Genomic DNA, 17,931 nt, shown 5'->3' with positions numbered 1-17,931 from the left:
CTAGACACACACCCACCCGCGCGCACGCACACACACACACACACACACACACACACACACACACACACACACACACACACACACACACACACACACACAAAATCGGGGCTTTGAGAAACGAGTGACCTGACTTCGGAGTCTTTATGATGGCAGTGAACTCAACTCAACCCATTTCACGATACGTAGCAGTTTGGCAGAAAATTCTTCAAAAAAGAGACTTAAAGCTGTGGACTGCCACCCGAGTTGAATTTTACTGTCACACTAAATTGTCAGTACAACGAAGAGAATGACATATATTTGAAACAACCACATAGCTTTGCTTTCAAGTCTGTTTAGCTAAATGCTAAATAACAATGCTAAATGCCATAGATGGGCTAACTAAGTTATAATCCTTTAAATCATGAACATTTGAACATAAATGAAGGAGCAACAACGGTAGACAGACAATACAGCAATACTCACAAGCATAAATGTATTTTTATCCACTGTGAAGAACAACTACTATCTCCATGTAACTGTACGTGTGTATAACACTGTCACTGGTGGCTAAGATTTTAATTATTTCCATTAAATTCTGTGATTACAATTATTCTTAATAAAGTGCTATTTTTCCTTTTGAAAAACACTTAAATCATGTGTTGTTGTTTTTTTTTGGGGGGGGCTAGAACGGATTCATAACATTTTCACTCATTTCAATGAGGGAACATGATTTGGTTTTCGAGTCGGAAGCGTGATCAGGGAACAAATTAAACTAATATTTCAAAGCACCACTGTTTATATCTTGAGTAATTGAACTTTATTTCATAATAAGGAAAGTGTTGTAGCAATCTCACCATAATTGAACTGGCTGTTGGACTTTTCACAATTGATGATGTTGAAGCGGTACGTGGTTCCCACACGCATGCCGCTCACCTCAAAGTAGAACCACTGGTGGTGATGGTTGCTGTTGATGTCCGAGTTCAGAATCAGGTCGTACTCGTACCTGCGCACAATATCTGTATCATGTGCCGAGTGAACAGAACATCTTGTCATCACAATGGTAACGGATCTGCAAGCTTACTTCCTGATCTGAATGGCCTTCCGGAGGTTGCCGGACTCAAACTGAGAATTGAACCTCAGTGACTCGCCATCGCTTCCAATCACGGGACAACTGCAAAATAATGAAAATAGAATAAGATAAAAAAATAAATAAAAGACTCTATTCAAAATACTGTCGACTAAAAAAGAGGTATCAGATGAAAAACTAAAAACCTACCTGGGAATGTCGAGGTCGTAAACGACTTTATCCATGATGTCGTTTGGATGAATCAACCTCTCGATATCCTGGAATATCTTAGACCTGTATGGTTACATGAGCAAATTTAGGAGCTTTATTGCATTTTTGGAACTTGGAAACTCGCATAGTCAGTTTGGCGTGAGCAAATTCACATACAGTGATCCCTCGCTATTTCGCGGTTCGTTTATCGCGGCTTCAGTGCATCTCGGATTTTTTCAAACATATTCATTTAAAAAAAAAAAATTCATACACATGGAGTACAGTACTGTATATGTTGCTCTATGTGACTCGCTGTTGTTTTGATGACTTTCGCAGCTTCTCGCGGACCATTTGCGGACTTTAAAAAAAACGTTTTTTTTTTAATATGTTAATTGGTCGCTACTTCGCAGATTTTCGTTTATCGCGGGTGGTTTTGGTCCCCATTAACCGCGATAAACGATTAATGGGTGCTAAAGTGAGTTTAGCAGCAACAAAAATGTCCATTTTTGTTGCTGCTAAACTAACTTATTCACTGATTTTGTGCTCAGGAAAATTCCTGTATAATATAGAGATATTGCTTTAATGCCATTGTGGTGCCACATAACTATGTTGACATAAAGGGAGAAGCACCATTAAGTCAGGCCGGAGCCTTGGATAATAGAAAACAGATGCTTTGTCGCAATCTAGTGGCATCTCCCAGCAATCACAAACCTTTTTAGGGAGAGGGGGGAAAGAATCAATATACAGGAGGGCTCTGTCCCTATGACAGAATATGAAATAGTTTGGACAAACCAAGCAGAATGGGTTCTGTTTGACTTTTAATTTGAAATTACTCCAATACAAATAGTTGGGTTTCTGGAGCGCCTACCTATCAAGTGTGAAATTAAACAAGTACATCAATGTGTTTGCTGCGTATGCCATAGGCAAGAATCCTGCACACTAATTCACAAAAAGTGATTTCATGGCTTGGTAATGAAATGCTGCTTCCGGGAGTGAAAACATGATCTGTGTGGTTTTTGTGGGTGTTATCAGTTTGTACTCTCTTAAAGATTGGACAAGTAATCCACCCACAGGCTCTGTCTCTAGTCTCCATGATTTAAAAAAAAATGCTTTAAAGTGTTTGCCCGCTATTTAGGGATAAGGGCCAAGCTCGGCCATGAATAACAAAAATCGGCAAGTAACTGACGGCCCTGATGAAAATGCTTGAAATTGCCAATACAGTGGCAAAACATCAACTCACGTCAACATAGTTCCGTGGCACTAAAAAGCCACAATAGGGCATGAAATTAATACTTTTATTGCACATTTTGATGAAAGCATGACATGCCAGGCAACAGTTTCAAATTGTGAACAAAATATAGGGTTTCTCCTCATTTCGATCATGAGTGAGATGGAGGCCATATCAGTCTTCACTCTCACATTCACAGCTAAGAACAATTTTGAGTCTGACATGCATGTTTTGGAATTGTGGGAGGAGTACTAGGAGAAACGCCACATAAGCACAAGGAGAACATGTAAATTCCACCTAGAGAGGTCTAAGCCAAAACCTGAACCCAAAACCTCTCAATTATTATTCCGGCGTGCTAACCATTACATGGCTGTGAATGATTTTCACCAACAGCGTTTTCTCACCTCTGTACCCCGTACAACCTCTCCAGAAGGGGCTCTCTATATGTGGGGGCCACGTGTCCAAAGTAGTCCGGGTAGGCTACCTCAGTGTAGCTCGGCACAGACTTTGTCCCCTTCACCATCTCCACGTAAAGGTCCAGGTCATGCAAAGGGAGAAGCTGAGCGGTGTCGGGTACCTCCAGGACAGCCCCTTCACCGACTTCATCCTCTGCGCCCTCTGAGCCGCAGTCTGATCCGCCTCCTGCTAAACAGCGAATGGCGATGCCCTCCAAAAGCAGAGGGGACTGCGTGGCCTTCAGCGCACTAACTGCCGTTTCTTTTTGTTTGACTCTCATTGGAGCCGCATTTAAGGAGACACGTTTAGGCAGTTTCTGCTCCGCTGGTTGATTATGTGCCTCCTCGTTTTTGTTGGGGCCCTTGGCAAAATCACTGGCGTCCAGCTGCAAAGGGCGAAGAGCGGGAGTGGGAGCAGAAGAGTCACAGACATCTTCAGTGCTCCGTGCGGTGACGTGATTTGGGGACGGCACCTGAGCGGTGGGCACAACGATGGGCTGAGCAGATTGAGCCGATGAAGATGTGGTAGAGGATCCAAAGTTGAAACCCTAGAGTGGAGGAATATGTGGAAAATATTATTCTCATGTGAATGCTCCACAATGTTTTTTCAGGCTCCTGGATGCTACGTCACGTGACTTATTACATTAAAGTCTGCCTCGGTTCTTGGAGGTTCACAATTTTATGATTATTTTTCGTATTCAGTAGTTAGTTAGTGTCTTGATAAGTTCAATGCTTAAGAAGTGCAGTCTACATACTCACATATTGTTCGGAGTATGTGTAATTACAATTATATTATTTTTCAAAATCGTTCAGCCCTACCTGGAAGTCTTGGGACAACTCCATGAAGAATTTCTCGTAGACTTTTAACTCTTCGTAAGGTCGGCTCGGGATCTTCTGCGGGTTTAGCTTGTTTATATCCTTTTCAATGTCGTCATTCTGTAAATGAAATGCATGACAGGATGTGGGCGTTTGCATACGTACATGCAAGAAAAGAAACCAGTGCAAGAGTTACCAGGGAGCGACAATCCTTTTCATCTTCCTCGTTCTCCGTATCGTTCTCCGTGTCTGCCTCTGTGTCCTCGTTATCGTCACTTTCATCCACCACGTCGTCCACTGGTGGGACACACATACACACAGCGCATCACTTATTAACCTTAAAACTGGCACTTCCTGCATGTTTCTCTGGGGGAACATATTATTCTTGTGAGGGGTCACCAGGATGTCTCCAAACACAAAATGCGTGCAGCCATGATCAAATGATAATGTTTTTTGAAGAAAGTTGATCATTTCTTCAAGTACATACATGATGAATAATCGTCTATTAGACATCAGTCAAAGTTAATAGACGACGGTTGGTGTTCGTGCTTTAAATCTATCGATATTTTTATTTTGATCTTATATTATGAATTAACAGTGGTTGAGTACGTGACAGTTAAATGTATATTAACCCCCCCTGTTAAACTGCTAGTCAATTTGACCCTCATTTTAAAGTTTTAAAAGCAAAGAAAATATTTTCTTAAAATTAGAATGACACTTTCTGCTGGCCTTATTTTTGTCCTTTTGGTCTTTCATTAAGCAGATTATATATGTACATACACACGCACACGCACACGCACACGCACACACACACAGATTGGTTTTAATTATTTATTAAACACGCCTTGGGTTATTTGAGAACAATTTTGTTGTGGGGAAAAAAAAACTAAACAGCAGGGTTGAAACATTGCATGTTTGGTTAATAAAAGTTTGATGGTGGAGAAGGTTTGAGCCTGAAACAGATTCGTTCAACCTAAATTATTTCCAATGGGAAAAACTGAATAGTTCAACTTGATCTCTGTAGCCACAGCGTTGCATACAAGGAATCCTGCGGAGTAGACGAGCTATATTGTTGCGCAATGATCTTTGAGAGCATGAAACGAGCATTATATGATGCATGTATACCACTAGTTTAGTAATGACTCATGCAGGCATGATGAATGGTAAATGTTATTCTCTGCTTGTCTTGAATAGTCTTACCCTTCTTTAAGGGCTTGCTGAGCTGTGCATGTGTTCTTCCTGTAAGTGTAGCAGTGTGTGAGAAACATTTGAGTGTGCACATGTGTCCATGAATTGCACGGGACCCTCACACCCCCTTTTGTCATGTTTTTTACGATGTTTTCTCACCTCCGGGAGGTTGGCTGTATAGCTGTGCGACAGGCCCTGAAGCCAGCACGTGCTCCAGCTGATAATGGAAAGCCGACTTGATGGTCGGCAAAGGCAGGCGGTTTTTGGGGAAGCACTTCCTCATGATGAGACTTGAGGCATTGACAAGAGGATCCAAGGTGCGCACCGAGAGACACTCCTGGAAAAAATACCAGAGTGGAAATATCACTACTCAGAAGAGGACATTTCGTTATGAGCGTAAAATGCACGATGAAGGCCAAAGTAATTACATTCCACCAATAGATTTCTAAGGACGTTTGCTTCTCTACCTTCCGGTTTCTCTGGATTGCTATTGAAACCTGCTGATGACGCTTCCCTCTGACATCATCCTTTTAGAGCACAGGTGTCGAAGTCCGGTCCTCGAGGGCCGGTGTCCTGCATGTTTTCCATCCCTCCCTGCTGCAACACACCTGATTCAAATGATCAGGATCACTATCAGGCTCCGATAGAGCTTGCTGATGAGCTGTTCATTTGGATCAGGTGTGTTGCAGCAGGGAGGGGTGGAAAACATGCAGGACACCGGCCCTCGAGGACCGGACTTCGACACCTGTGTTTTAGAGGGCCCATAATGGTGGTTTATTGGTGATCAATTATTAGGCATCATTTTGATCTCAAAATGTCGAAATGTGAACAGTATAGGTTTGAAAATCCGCCCCAAGCCTACACTGGTTCATTCAGAGTGCACGGAAGATGGAATGCCAGTGTGCACTCTAGAAAATTAGTCTATTCGTGGATTGAACACCTGCTGTGAATTTTAAATTCAAGCACCTTGTTAGAGAAGACGTGCTCAAAATATTACAAATGCTCAAATTATGCTCACTAGTAAAAGTTAAAGTGCAATTTAGGTATGGCCCTAATATTTTACCCGACAGCCAAACAACCCAAACTTTTTGGGAGGACTGTAGTTTGTAGGCAATGCTATGTGTTGGCATTCACTCAATGCTCTCACTCACGGTGGAAGAGTTGTACAGTATGCGCATGCCATCTGCTTTCGTAAACGCCCGCCTGCCCAGCTTGATGTTGGTGACATTGCGCAGACAGCCAAGGAGTCCCTTGCGGATCACCGTATGACGATGCCACGTGTCGTTGCGGTGCCAGTCCAGGTAGAGGGCGAGCAGGGTGGGAACGTAGCCACCCTCCACTGTTCGCCGAGCATTTGTTTCTGGATGGAGGATGAGAAGATACAATGAATTACAGGCACATGAAAAAGCATTTGCTCCTTTCCTGATTTCTGATTTTTCTTTTTCCCTCTTTATTTATCATATATATATATATATATATATATATATATATATATATCACATTATATATTGTCGCTCAGAGAGACAACCAAGTGAATAAAAAAATGCAGGTGCTTAATTGATGATTTTATTAAGATGAAAAAAATCCAACCAATCTGTCCTTTTAGGAAAAACTAATTGTTAAATAATGAGTCACTATGGTTAACTGCAATTTTTGGATAGCTGATTTCAATTTCCAAACTCAGGCCTGATTAGTACCAGATAAGATGATTCAAGAAATCACTTCTAGTACTTTGCAGACAAACTGAAGTAGAGAATAAGATCTCAAAAAGAAATGCATAATGCCACAATACTCCCCCCCCAAAAAAAAATTATATAAATAAAAGTGAAAAAATAAAACTTAAAAAAAAAACAACAGAAACAGTGATGATTTCATATTAGTTGTGTAAATATTGTGTAATTTCCTGTTATTGCATATTTGATAAAACGGAAATCCATTTTTGTGTCTCTACCCTTGTTTGCATGAAAAATAAAAAAAATCAGGATCAATATTTTAGTCTCAGTTCCATTCCCATCTGTCTGCTGATTGATTCTTTTAAATGACCATTTTATTTTAATTTTATTTGTTTTAGTGCTGTTGCTTCCCTGTATGTATTCAAACCCTTGCATCCAGGCTCGCATTATTACTTGCCACATCAATTTTGAAGCAGTTGTAATCATCCATCCTAATTATCAATCAAGGAAATTGTTTTGAGCCCACCCGCAGTTCAGAACAGCTTGACATCAGACTGTCACGCGACAGAGCCATTACAAGCAGTGCACCCGGTAAAATCAATACTCACTGGATTTGAGCAGAGCAACGAGTGCATCCACAGCGACCCTGCAGAGTCAAACACAGGGAACATCATTACAAATGCGGCTAAGGAGACACGAGACATTTTTTTTTCACAAATTAGGCTGTTCTATCAAATGAAGAGTACAGTTTTTGTTACCATGACGACCATGGGAGGAGCTGCAGTATTGGGAGAGGCAAGGACTACTCAGTGCAGCGCACTCAATGACTTTTTGTGGAGTTTTTGGAGACTTCGAGATAGTCCAAGGCTCCTTCCAGAACAAGAAATGTTCAGTCCTCTGTGTCCAGACTGCAACTGAATAGGTAACAACCGATCTTGGCTCACTTGTTTCATGAAGCTAAGCCATGATTGGTTATTAAATCAGCTCTGACCAACTATGATGTCATTGTCAGTCGACAGCAAGTGGAAAAATAGCCACTTTCTGAGATGGATAAAAACGGGTGGATTTTACTTCTTAACTCATACTCCACAAACGCAACATTAATCAGAATGCTGTGTTTAGACTAGTGGGGCTGCATGAAACATTTTAGTCAATTAAACATAGGTTGAACATGATTTGCAAATCATTTGTTTTCTGTTTTTATTTATGTTTAACACAACGTTCCAACTTCATTGGGTTTGTTGAATGGCTCATTTAGGAACATGCATTTAAAAATAGACAAAAAAAACCCTTTGGTCTTCCACATACGTACTTAATCAGGCTTGCGTTCTTCTTGCTGTACGGTGCCACAATCTTGAACATCATGTCGATGGCTCCACTTTTGCCCAGGGCTATGGCGTTCACAACTTCACAGAGCACAAGTAAAAACAAACATCAAACAAAATGTTTGTTTTTTTTCTTTGAGAATGAATGACAATTGAGCAAAGTTCCAATTGACTTACGATTGGCCGAGTACACCCTAAGAACCTGCAAACAGGGCAGGACCAGCTTGACATTTTGGAGGTTCTTCTTGATCAGGTTTATTGTGACGTGCAGAGCGCCAGTCAGACGCGCCTTTACGCCCAACTTCCTGTCTACACACACACACACGTACACGCACACACACACACACACACACACACACAGGCTTAAAGCTCAGCAATGCAATGCGCTAGTTCTGCTTTTTGTGCAATGTACTGGTCCTTCGCAATATCGTGGGTCACATAGCAGATATTTTTTTTGGTGTCTGACATATCAACTTGTCTGTCGCAGATATCCATCCCTATAGAGTAGAAACCTGCAGTTTACAGCAATCGTTTATTTTCCACAGGATTTTACAGGACAGTATGCTTGCTTACTGTAATGCCCCTGCATGTTCGAAAGGAGTGCTATATTCACCAATGCACTTTTCACCAGTTCAATGAAGTCCAGAAGAACAGTTAAATTCATACAATGAGCACACTGTAGCAGGAGATGCTGTCGGCCACAGCTCACGGCCAGACACTCACCCGGAAATGTCACGTGCCATCCCGCCAAGCCCAACCTCTTAAAGGCACTGACACTACAGTAGATACATACAAGTATGTTTTACTAAGTTTAAATGTGTTTAAAGCATTTGGGATGTGTACAACTATCTCACAGATTTTAGCCTTTTGCAGGTGGGTGTGGAACATATCCCCCCCCGTATGGTGTTTGCAAAACATCCTACCTTTCGGGCCCACCTTGGCCAGTAGGGAGTGAAGATGCAACATGAGCTCCTCGTTGGGGTGAAACTCTTTGTTGGCATTGATTAGAATGCGGAGTAACACGGCTGTTCCTCCTTTTGATACAAAGACCCCCACCCTGCGTCCTTTGCCTAAAATAGCAAAGAGATTACCGCAAGTAAAACAATTTGAATGTAATTGTTATAACTAGTAATGGTAAAATGTAGTCCATAAAAAAAGTGGCAAGGGAGATGGAGAAACCCGGTGTAAAATGCTGCTGTATTACTAGTAGCAGAAAACTTAAATGATTAGAAATAGTGATCCCACCGGGCATCCTCTGATTTTTTTTATGGGATGTAATAGATTATTTAATCCCTTCAAGCAGAGTTGATTTCCACACTACATAGTAAAAGTAAAGTAATCCCCCATGTATCCGCAGTTCACTATTCACCTATTCAGTTGTTTTTTTCCCTGTGGAACCAATCACTGGCTCGTCAATGAAAAATTTACCGTTTTGTACTTTTCGTGCTCTTTCTAATCTATGCCACAAGATAGTATCAAAGGAAAATATGAGAGTTCAGGAATTGGTGCCAAGGAAGAATGAAGAAGTGAGACACCTCAACTGAGAGTCAAGCTGTTGTTATGTTAGGTGGGAACTACGTTTAGCCTGGACTGTCAGTAGAAGTTAAGGACAATCTTCGCTGCATGTGCACGTACATACTCACGTTTGGTGCATTTTTTTTTCTCAACCAAATCATCCATTTATTTTTAAGGGGTGAAGTTGTAAAACAAGTTTGAAATGATATTTAATTACTTTGGTATTATAGAGTGTAGTAAACTACTACACGCAGCTCTAATCATTTTTAGTGGGGTCATTATTTACTCGTGTTTTTCCCACTACATCCAGCAGGGCTTTGTGACCATCCCTATCCTCCAAGTCTGTTTTTATTGGATAACTAATACTTGGAGGGGAGTACTGCATATCATACTGTTTTTAAGGAGAGCAGGAAGGTAGTGGTTAGTACAGATACTGCAGCTTCCTCCCATATTCCAACGAAATAAACGCTACGTTCATCGACGACCTTATATTGCCTTTATTTGTAAATGCGGAAGTGAACGCTTGTCTATCTGTGCCCAACAACCATTTTAGGGCATACCTCGCCTCAAAGCCCAAATCAGATGGGATAGGCTCAAACTCACTGTCATAAACTCCACAGAAAATGGATGGAGAGAATATCGACATACATCTTTTCTCACCCAAGGTCAGTAGTTCACTGAGAATGCACAGGATGTTCAGAATCGTCTGGATGTCCCGGGTGGTCTGTTAAGAGTCAGATTGTCATGAATTAGCTTTTCAAATGACCAAAAATCAGATAGTACTCAAGAACTTTTTGTTAAAAAAAAAAAAAAAAAACTAGAAAAAAAACGACAGTCATGACAGTATGTGTATTGTTTATTTAGAGGGTATTATGCTCGTTTGATATGCAAAACCCACTAGACAATTCATTCAGTACATCTGCAGGTCATGACATCTAAAGATACGTAGGGAGGTTGGTGGCTAAGTAGGTTTGGTTGGTTGGAAGGAAGTTACATTAGTACGTTGGTAGATGGATGGGCGAGGTGGATAGTAGGGTTAGGAGGATCCAGTATGTAGGTAGTTAGGTAGGTAGACTGGCAAGCAGACTCATGTGCGTGAAGTGATGCCAACTGACCTCCAGTGAAGTCAGGATGACCTCCATGCCACTGGTGCCTTTGGACATCACCTCCTTCGATGTCTTCTCTGCGAGACAAACAGGAGACAGCCGTTCATCCGTCTACTGGAACTTTCTTTGCAGTCACCACAGCATGCCACTAGGTCAGGCTGGTTCGATGCACATTATTTGGACAAAATTAGTGTGGTATTTATTTCTTTTTTATGCTGTCAATTGTATTTCACTTCACTTTTATGTGAGTTACATGAAACATTTGTGAGGGCCACACATTTTGTAGAAATCATCTGAACCGTTCAATGTAACTTTACCTGAAGAGTCAGGGTGGTCGCCGCAGTACCTCCTGGTGTAGCGGCGCTCCATTTATAGGTTCTCAAACACTTTTATTTTTTGCTAATTGTATTTCCAAAGCAGCATGTCCTGACTGCACACAGAACACTATCTGCACAAAATACGCCATGTGTTGTTTTAAAAAAATAACAACCTAACTTCATATATTTTTCCCAATCAGTACGGAGAACCATGAGGCAGGGTATGAAAATGAGAAACAACTTGAGTAATGTGCCTCTCAAGACACATTAGACAGTCCACTAAAAAAATCCCCGCTGTCATTGCCCGCCGCCACCCTTGTTCTTGACCTCCAAGTCTCACACACTTTAAATGTGAAACCTGAGGACACCAAATTGCAGCCCAGGGTTTACAGTTACCGGCAGATAGATCGGTACCAGCGTCACACACCCTACAGGGGGGCGGTGTTTCTAAGTGTGTGCGTGTGTGTTACAGATGAGAGGAACAGCTGACAGACAGGGAGGAAGGGGGGGCATGAGCGGGCGTGAGAGACATACGACATTCTTGCTGCACCCATTCGTCATGGTAGGGAGGTATAACCACGTTCAAAATTCCAGAAAAGTGAGAGGTACTATATGGTGGCCTCCAGGGCTCAAAATACAATTTTTGAACACAGCCAAGAAATGTGAAGCATCTCCGACCACTAGAGGGAGACATGGGACCCATCCCAGCAAAATCCCGGACTATAGTTTTTAAAAATCCTGTCCCGTCCCACTCCCTAGTGAAAATAACTCCCACTCCCGTCCTGCTCCCCGTTCAGAAAGACTCCCACTGCATTAAAAATGGCTGTGTATCTGTCCGAGGTTATTTTTTTTCGAACTGGTCAATCCCACTCTCATATGTTCCCGTGAAATGTTTATCCCGTGCCATCCCAATCTCACGATTAAAGGTAAAGTTGACTCCCATTTCATTTATATTTTTTTTATTCAGTTATTGGCACAGAAAAGACTGATGTAGTAACTTATCAAAATTAAATAAAAACAAACAAATTATCAGATTAATCAATACATGAACGAGATGTAAGAAAATAAACAATACACTAATCATAAATGCAGTGATTTAATCATTTAAGAGAGTCCTTGGCCCTTACTATATACATTTTAGTTATTTGCATTATTATCAGTAATGCAATGAGTTCTTTTACTTAAACCTCAACCTTAAAGTTTGAACACATTTTCAGAAAGATGCATCGGGTGTTTTCAGAAAAAATTTTACTCGTCATTGTGTGTGACATGCGTGAGTGACGTCACGTGTGATTTCACTTCAGTAACTGCAGGATTTTCACACAAGTGGGGGTGATGTTTTGTGCTGTGTAGTACATGCCACGAGAGGTCAGTATATAGCAGCGGTAGGACAGTAGGTAATATGTTGACAATTTTAAGCTTGAGTCAACAATTTGTAAAACTATTTCAATATGTATCCAACATTTAAAACGAAACACACTATTTAAGGCTACTCGTCGTGTAGTTTTTAGGCTGGTGTCCATTATACTTTATGTTTTGGCTCCAACAGAGAACCACATCCACGCCTTCATTCACGCTTGCAAAACCAGTTTCACTTTGGTTTGTTGTTCTTGTCACTTGTCATGTTACGTCCTCATAAGATTAGTCTATTTTTTTTTTTTTTATACCTAGTCTTTTGGACCTTTGAGGTGATTCCAGAGTGCCTTGTTTTCCTTTTTGAGTTTTTTGAAATCAAATACTTTTTTGAGAGAGCACCTGCCTTGCCTCACTGCTTCCCTGCACTTGGATCCTCAACAACGCGTGTTCTTGACACAAGCTTTCCAGTGTCCCTTTAGAAGAGGCTACTCCCCCTCGAGGCAGTCTTTCGATCTTCTGTGCACTTGGGCTGGGCGATTATGGAAAAAAAATTCTAATCACTATTTTGACTGATATTGAAATCCCGATTAATAAAAATAATTTTTCATTGATTTCAAATCCGAAGTATTCATTCAACTATTCCAATCTACCATCATACCCTCGTGCCCATATCCACCGTGCATATTGAACACTTTATTCTTGAAAACTGTATTCTATCCATCAAGTCCAAAATTACTTTGTAAATATCATGTGGAAATCAAGACTTGCATTTTCATTCTGCTGCAGCCACACCTTTGCTGCATTGCATCTTTGCATCTTGCTTCTCTTTATCATATTTACTTTTTCTTATTTTGTTGTTAGATTTTTATTTTCACACGTCTTGGCACTGACTGTGCGAACCTGGGCCCTTGGATATCCTACTGCGTGGCATATCATGTGGAAATGGCTTCATGTGTTCCCTCGACATTTGTGTTCGAGTATTCGTTATTTGAAGGAATGTCACAAAGTCGATGCTAATTTCTCATTAGCATGTCAATGGGACTTTAAACTTCCTTTAGCATCAGCGCTAGCAACTCAACTCAACTCAACTGTACTGTATTTATAGAGCACTTTAAAACAACCATCGCTGTATACAAAGTGCAGTACATGGAGCAAATATCATATATACAACAATGAAACAACGAGCAATGTTTTATAAATGAAATGTCTTGTATTTAAATAGACAATGTGTGTAACTATTTTTGTTGTGTGTTTAGTTTTACAGTAAACTCCATTCATTAAACAGCTTAAAGAACATTCAGGTAGGACAGAATCACAAAAAGGTCAGACGCTTGGTGCACAGACATGGTTCTTCCACTATGTTGGAATCTTGCAAATGCGATGTTTGGCATATTAATCATTGTTCTTCGACAATAATGTTTTCAGGATCGCGAGGAACCAATAATGAAATTACAATTAAATTTAGATGAATTGTCCAGCGCTACTCTGTAAAACAATTTTTGATATTCAGTACATTAATCCTCCTAACCCACAGGTTTCCACTGCATTAATTTTGAAATGGAAAAATACTGCTTCCTAAATACCGCTATCATACATTTTTGTCACTGACTGAATTTCAAGTCAGCAATAATCTTTCTCTTTCTGCCACCCGGTAGTCCAGTGGCATCTATTATTTAAAGATGTATACATTTATTTTTCGTGAGCGCTTACCTTGTGTCTGTATAAGATGCAGGAGCTTGGAGGTGATCTGCCGCGCCATCTCGGGATCCCTCACCATGGAGTCCCCGGTCATCTTCTCCAGCTGGGTCAGCAGGATCTGCACTCTGGAGTTACTGGGAACACTGGGAGAGAAATGAGAGCGACCATCAATTGGATTGAATTTGCTTGAATTTTGAGTTTTGTGCAAAAAAACAACGGCACTGTAGAGTAGAAACGAGGCACCGCATTGCTGACATCCATTCATTTGTGTATTGGAATGTTTGGGAATAACATCCCGTTGGGATACATCAGGGTCATCTGAGGTTAGCCATTTAAATTCTGTGTTCTCTTAGTTTATCCCTGTTCAGTTCAAAGACAGCCCAAGCCCCAAAATGACACTTGATACACAAAACAAATAATCAATGGGTTTCATAATGACAACAACAACATCAAAATAATTTTAATCCTCATGGGCGAATGATTAATAACAAGGCTGCATTTAAAACAGCCATGTTTAGACAGACGAGGGTGGTATTTATAGAACTAGCAAAACACCAGGGTCTGCAATGTGGACTTTGGTAGACACAATTTCAGAAAGTTTAGGGCAAGGCTGGATGAGCGGGGTGAAAGGTTGCTGCTTGGTACGGCAACGGCAAACATGGGAGAAGAGAATCCAAGTTGTACCCAGCGCAGCTCAATGTTCCCCATGTCCTTATAAAGACACAGCAGAGAAGAGTGCACACTGGGGACAGCGCAAGTAAAAATGGCAAGCGAGCGCACAAGAGCGTTCAATACATGCCCAAATAAACACATTGCATCAGTTATACATGAAGGGGAATGAGGGCCACACTAAAAAGAAATACCGAATGATTTGCTCATATTATGTTACTCGTTATTCTCATTAAAGTATTCTGGAAACAGTTATCCTCCTAGCAACATGAGATTTGGTCATGTTTCATAATCTTGCAAATTTCTTTGTATTTATGAATGTATTTGCATTTTAAAAAATGACTTAATTCTCAAAAGATTGTAATATTGCAAACGTGGAATATTTGTCCAAAAAGGGTTTTGTTTCATTTTTCTTGTATATGAACAGTTTTGTAAAAGTTTTTTCTTTATTCCCTTAAGTACAACTTTATTTATTTATTTTTTTGGTGTGTTTTTTGTTTCAGGCTGGGCGGATCTGTTCCGAGAGGGCACTCACTCACACTCCACCTGCAATCAGTTGATCAGTCATCAACTCGGTTTAAGTGCCTGCCTGATCTTTATGCAGGTGCCAGATGATTCCCACTTCTGGAAGTGGTATTTTGGCGAACACAACGGGGTGTAGCTATGTGTTTGACAGTGTAGTGTCCTCTTTGACTCTTTTACTCTTTTCCTTCTCACTCGTGCCTGCACACGGCTTGCTGCCAAATCCTTGGTCCAGCCTTGTTCCACCTTGTCACCAAAGTCCCACATTTACGAAGCACACTCAAAAGAGCCCATCGCATTGCCATCTGCTTCACTAAGAAATTTCTGCACCCTGCTCATACGCTATGCTTTTTTGTCATTAAACCCTGCCTCAGTTCTAATCCTCTGTTTCCTCTTCACTTTTGAGTCTACAAAAAAACAAAAAAAAAAAACATATCAGCTCGATTCTCACAAAATATTTTTTTTTAACATTAAAAACTGATTGTTGAACATATTTGTAATTTCTCCTAGGATTATTATCTTTTCTTTGGAAATATTACAAATTTTTGTAGCAACTTTTTTTTTCCCTCATAATGATTTAATTCCCATAAGTTTCAGTTTGTGCGTAATATTTTTTTCTTGTCGCATAGCATTACAGTTCTTTCTTGCAACATTGAGTAAATGTACATTATACATTTGCATAACACACATAATTTTAAAATGGGGAATTGTGACAAGAACAAAAAGCCTCTGCATAATTGCCCACGTTAACCTCATTCATGTGAAGTTTTTGTGCACAAAAATACGTAATAGGACACAAAACAAGCATTGGTGCTACACTGGGAGTTCAAAAGGGATGACAACACACTCAAGGGTGCGTAACAGTACGAAAGAGTAGAAGCGTGGACAAATGGCATCATTTTGCTTGGATGGAGTTAAAAAAAAACACTCACCCCTTCTCTGAGGCCATCTTCGGTTTGTTCATTTTCGTCACATCAACATGGCATGTCGTCTATGAAAGACATAAACACTGAATGCATGCAGTTTCAAAACTAAGTGGCTTGAGTGAACGGAGCCAATACAGGAGCACTTGTGAGGCAAAATAAGGCCAGTCATAATATGCTTTCATTGAGTGTATAATGTGTCATTGCAGGACAACATGCAGCTGTGTTGCTGTTGAATGGGTACCAAAATGGGTCACGAGTCAATTTTTATTGACAACAGTCAGAGGCAACTGTTTTAATATATTTGTTTTATTCATTCAGGCATATCCTTTCCTCGCAAAGGGCTTCATGATCCCTGCTTGTTGTACTAAATTAAAGTGTTCTGTGTTATATTTAGTTCATGATAAAATGTTTGGGTGCACGATATATGCTGGTTACTTCCTGGTTGGGTGCCACAAAAGCACTTCCAAATATGGGCAAGCTGGGACTCGGGTTTTGTCATCCATGCCTGTTGCCCCGCGACAAACACATTGAAAACCAAGTGCGGTGTGAAAAGACAACATAGTCATGCAGACAACAAAGAAGAGTTTCATTCAACTACTGGAAGTAACCCAGTAATCTGCAGTAATCGTACCTGCTTTTCGCATAGGATAAAGAACACATGCCTGTAAGTATTATTAAATTAGATTGTCTATATGTGTTACTGCACCGATTGTGTACAAGCCTCTGATCCTGAAAACATTATAGCACCGCCATTAGTCGCTATTCATTAGCATTAAGTTAGTAGACTTGAATGCAAATCATGCAGTCGTTTTACATACCAAGTGTGTCTTTTTGTTTGTGACATTAAACTTGACTGGGAGAGGCATCAAAATGCTTGAAGTCTCTTTTTTGAAGATTTATTCACAATGACTGAACCGCTGCTTGTTGTGAGTGAGCAGAGTTGAATGCCTTGCCACCATACACCAAACATAGCAAATTTTCCCCAACAAGTCAAAGCATGACTCTTTTTCTAAAAATAAATAAATAAATACTGTAAATAAAAATACCCAATTTGTAGCAATTTCGTGCATTCTATGCACTTTATTTTGCATGTATTATACAAACGGTCACATAAGGTAAATACTAAGCAATAAGCCGCAAAACGGGGAAAAAAGATTGGGCCAAATGGTTGAAGTAAGGGATGAGAATTGGGAACTTCCTTTTATTGTTATTAGACATGGGCACTTATGTTTTGTGGGCCTTGTGGACTGATTTACACTTGCAGGTTTCCAAGCCCTGTTTAAATATTTATCAAGCGAGCTTGACGTTGTTATTCCGATAAGGTCTTTCTGTCACTTGACAGCCATTGCAATTTGAAAGATGGCTGATAGCCTTCCTATGACCCCCTTACAAATCCATCACAAAGCAAAGTGAAATAACAACGCAGATGAAACACGAGACCGCCGCTGGTAACCAAGTCGCCGTAACTGTCTGGAAGGGCGTAAGAAAACACTCAAGAGGCTACAACCGTTAGCGGCCCGGGGGCCGCTGCACCTGCCGTCGCGGACGAGTCTGTTACCGCCGGACTGAGCTCACAAGAAAGCCGATTTTAAGAACGCCCCCGCCGCGTTAAGACAAAGCGGTCAGCCCGGGCGGCGCCGTACGGAGAATGGGCATGACTTACCTCCGAAGCAAGGAACGGCTGTCTTCCTGAGATAACGGCGGCAGCTAAAGAGTGTGTATTTATTGTGTAATAGTGTGTTTCGTCTGGCTGGCTGGCTGAAACGCCCTGGTGATGTTGTGATGAGGGGCAGCCCCAAGCAAGACTGTCAGAGAGAGAGAGGTTGTCAAAGTGAGCGAGCCACGCGAGAGTACGACTCTTACTGCGGTTTTACGTGCTCAT

General features: G+C 40.9%; 1 protein-coding gene across 4 annotated transcripts in view; it reads right to left on the bottom strand.

Annotated features, from left to right (window-relative positions):
* Positions 1 to 17,929, bottom strand: part of agtpbp1 (ATP/GTP binding carboxypeptidase 1) — a 26,671-nt gene extending 8,742 nt beyond the window's left edge. Inside the window, exons 1-19 of one of the 4 annotated variants that reach the window (XM_019867109.1) lie at positions 17,713 to 17,929; positions 16,954 to 17,058; positions 16,056 to 16,114; positions 13,945 to 14,075; positions 10,571 to 10,638; positions 10,116 to 10,179; positions 8,864 to 9,010; positions 8,118 to 8,249; positions 7,928 to 8,021; positions 7,224 to 7,261; positions 6,094 to 6,302; positions 5,102 to 5,279; positions 4,955 to 4,993; positions 3,951 to 4,051; positions 3,758 to 3,874; positions 2,888 to 3,486; positions 1,256 to 1,339; positions 1,061 to 1,150; positions 834 to 982 (exon numbers count right to left, since the gene is read on the bottom strand). In XM_019867109.1, the coding sequence (XP_019722668.1) occupies positions 834 to 982; positions 1,061 to 1,150; positions 1,256 to 1,339; positions 2,888 to 3,486; positions 3,758 to 3,874; positions 3,951 to 4,051; positions 4,955 to 4,993; positions 5,102 to 5,279; positions 6,094 to 6,302; positions 7,224 to 7,261; positions 7,928 to 8,021; positions 8,118 to 8,249; positions 8,864 to 9,010; positions 10,116 to 10,179; positions 10,571 to 10,638; positions 13,945 to 14,075; positions 16,056 to 16,114; positions 16,954 to 17,019 (2,365 nt within the window). In that variant the 5' untranslated portion in view covers positions 17,020 to 17,058; positions 17,713 to 17,929. Of the gene's footprint in view, positions 1 to 833; positions 983 to 1,060; positions 1,151 to 1,255; positions 1,340 to 2,887; positions 3,487 to 3,757; positions 3,875 to 3,950; positions 4,052 to 4,954; positions 4,994 to 5,101; positions 5,280 to 6,093; positions 6,303 to 7,223; positions 7,262 to 7,927; positions 8,022 to 8,117; positions 8,250 to 8,863; positions 9,011 to 10,103; positions 10,180 to 10,570; positions 10,639 to 13,944; positions 14,076 to 16,055; positions 16,115 to 16,953; positions 17,059 to 17,712 lie in introns of all 4 variants that reach the window. The other 3 variants (XM_019867108.1, XM_019867110.1, XM_019867111.1) reach the window with 3 other exon arrangements.
* Positions 17,930 to 17,931: the final 2 nt, after the last annotated feature.

Source organism: Hippocampus comes, unplaced genomic scaffold (genome assembly GCF_001891065.2).
Source record: "Hippocampus comes isolate QL1 unplaced genomic scaffold, H_comes_QL1_v1.1 scaffold322, whole genome shotgun sequence".
NCBI classification, from domain to species: Eukaryota; Metazoa; Chordata; class Actinopteri; order Syngnathiformes; family Syngnathidae; genus Hippocampus; species Hippocampus comes.
The sequence above is the reverse complement of the archived record's forward strand: the minus strand, read 5'-3'. Positions and strand labels throughout refer to the sequence as shown.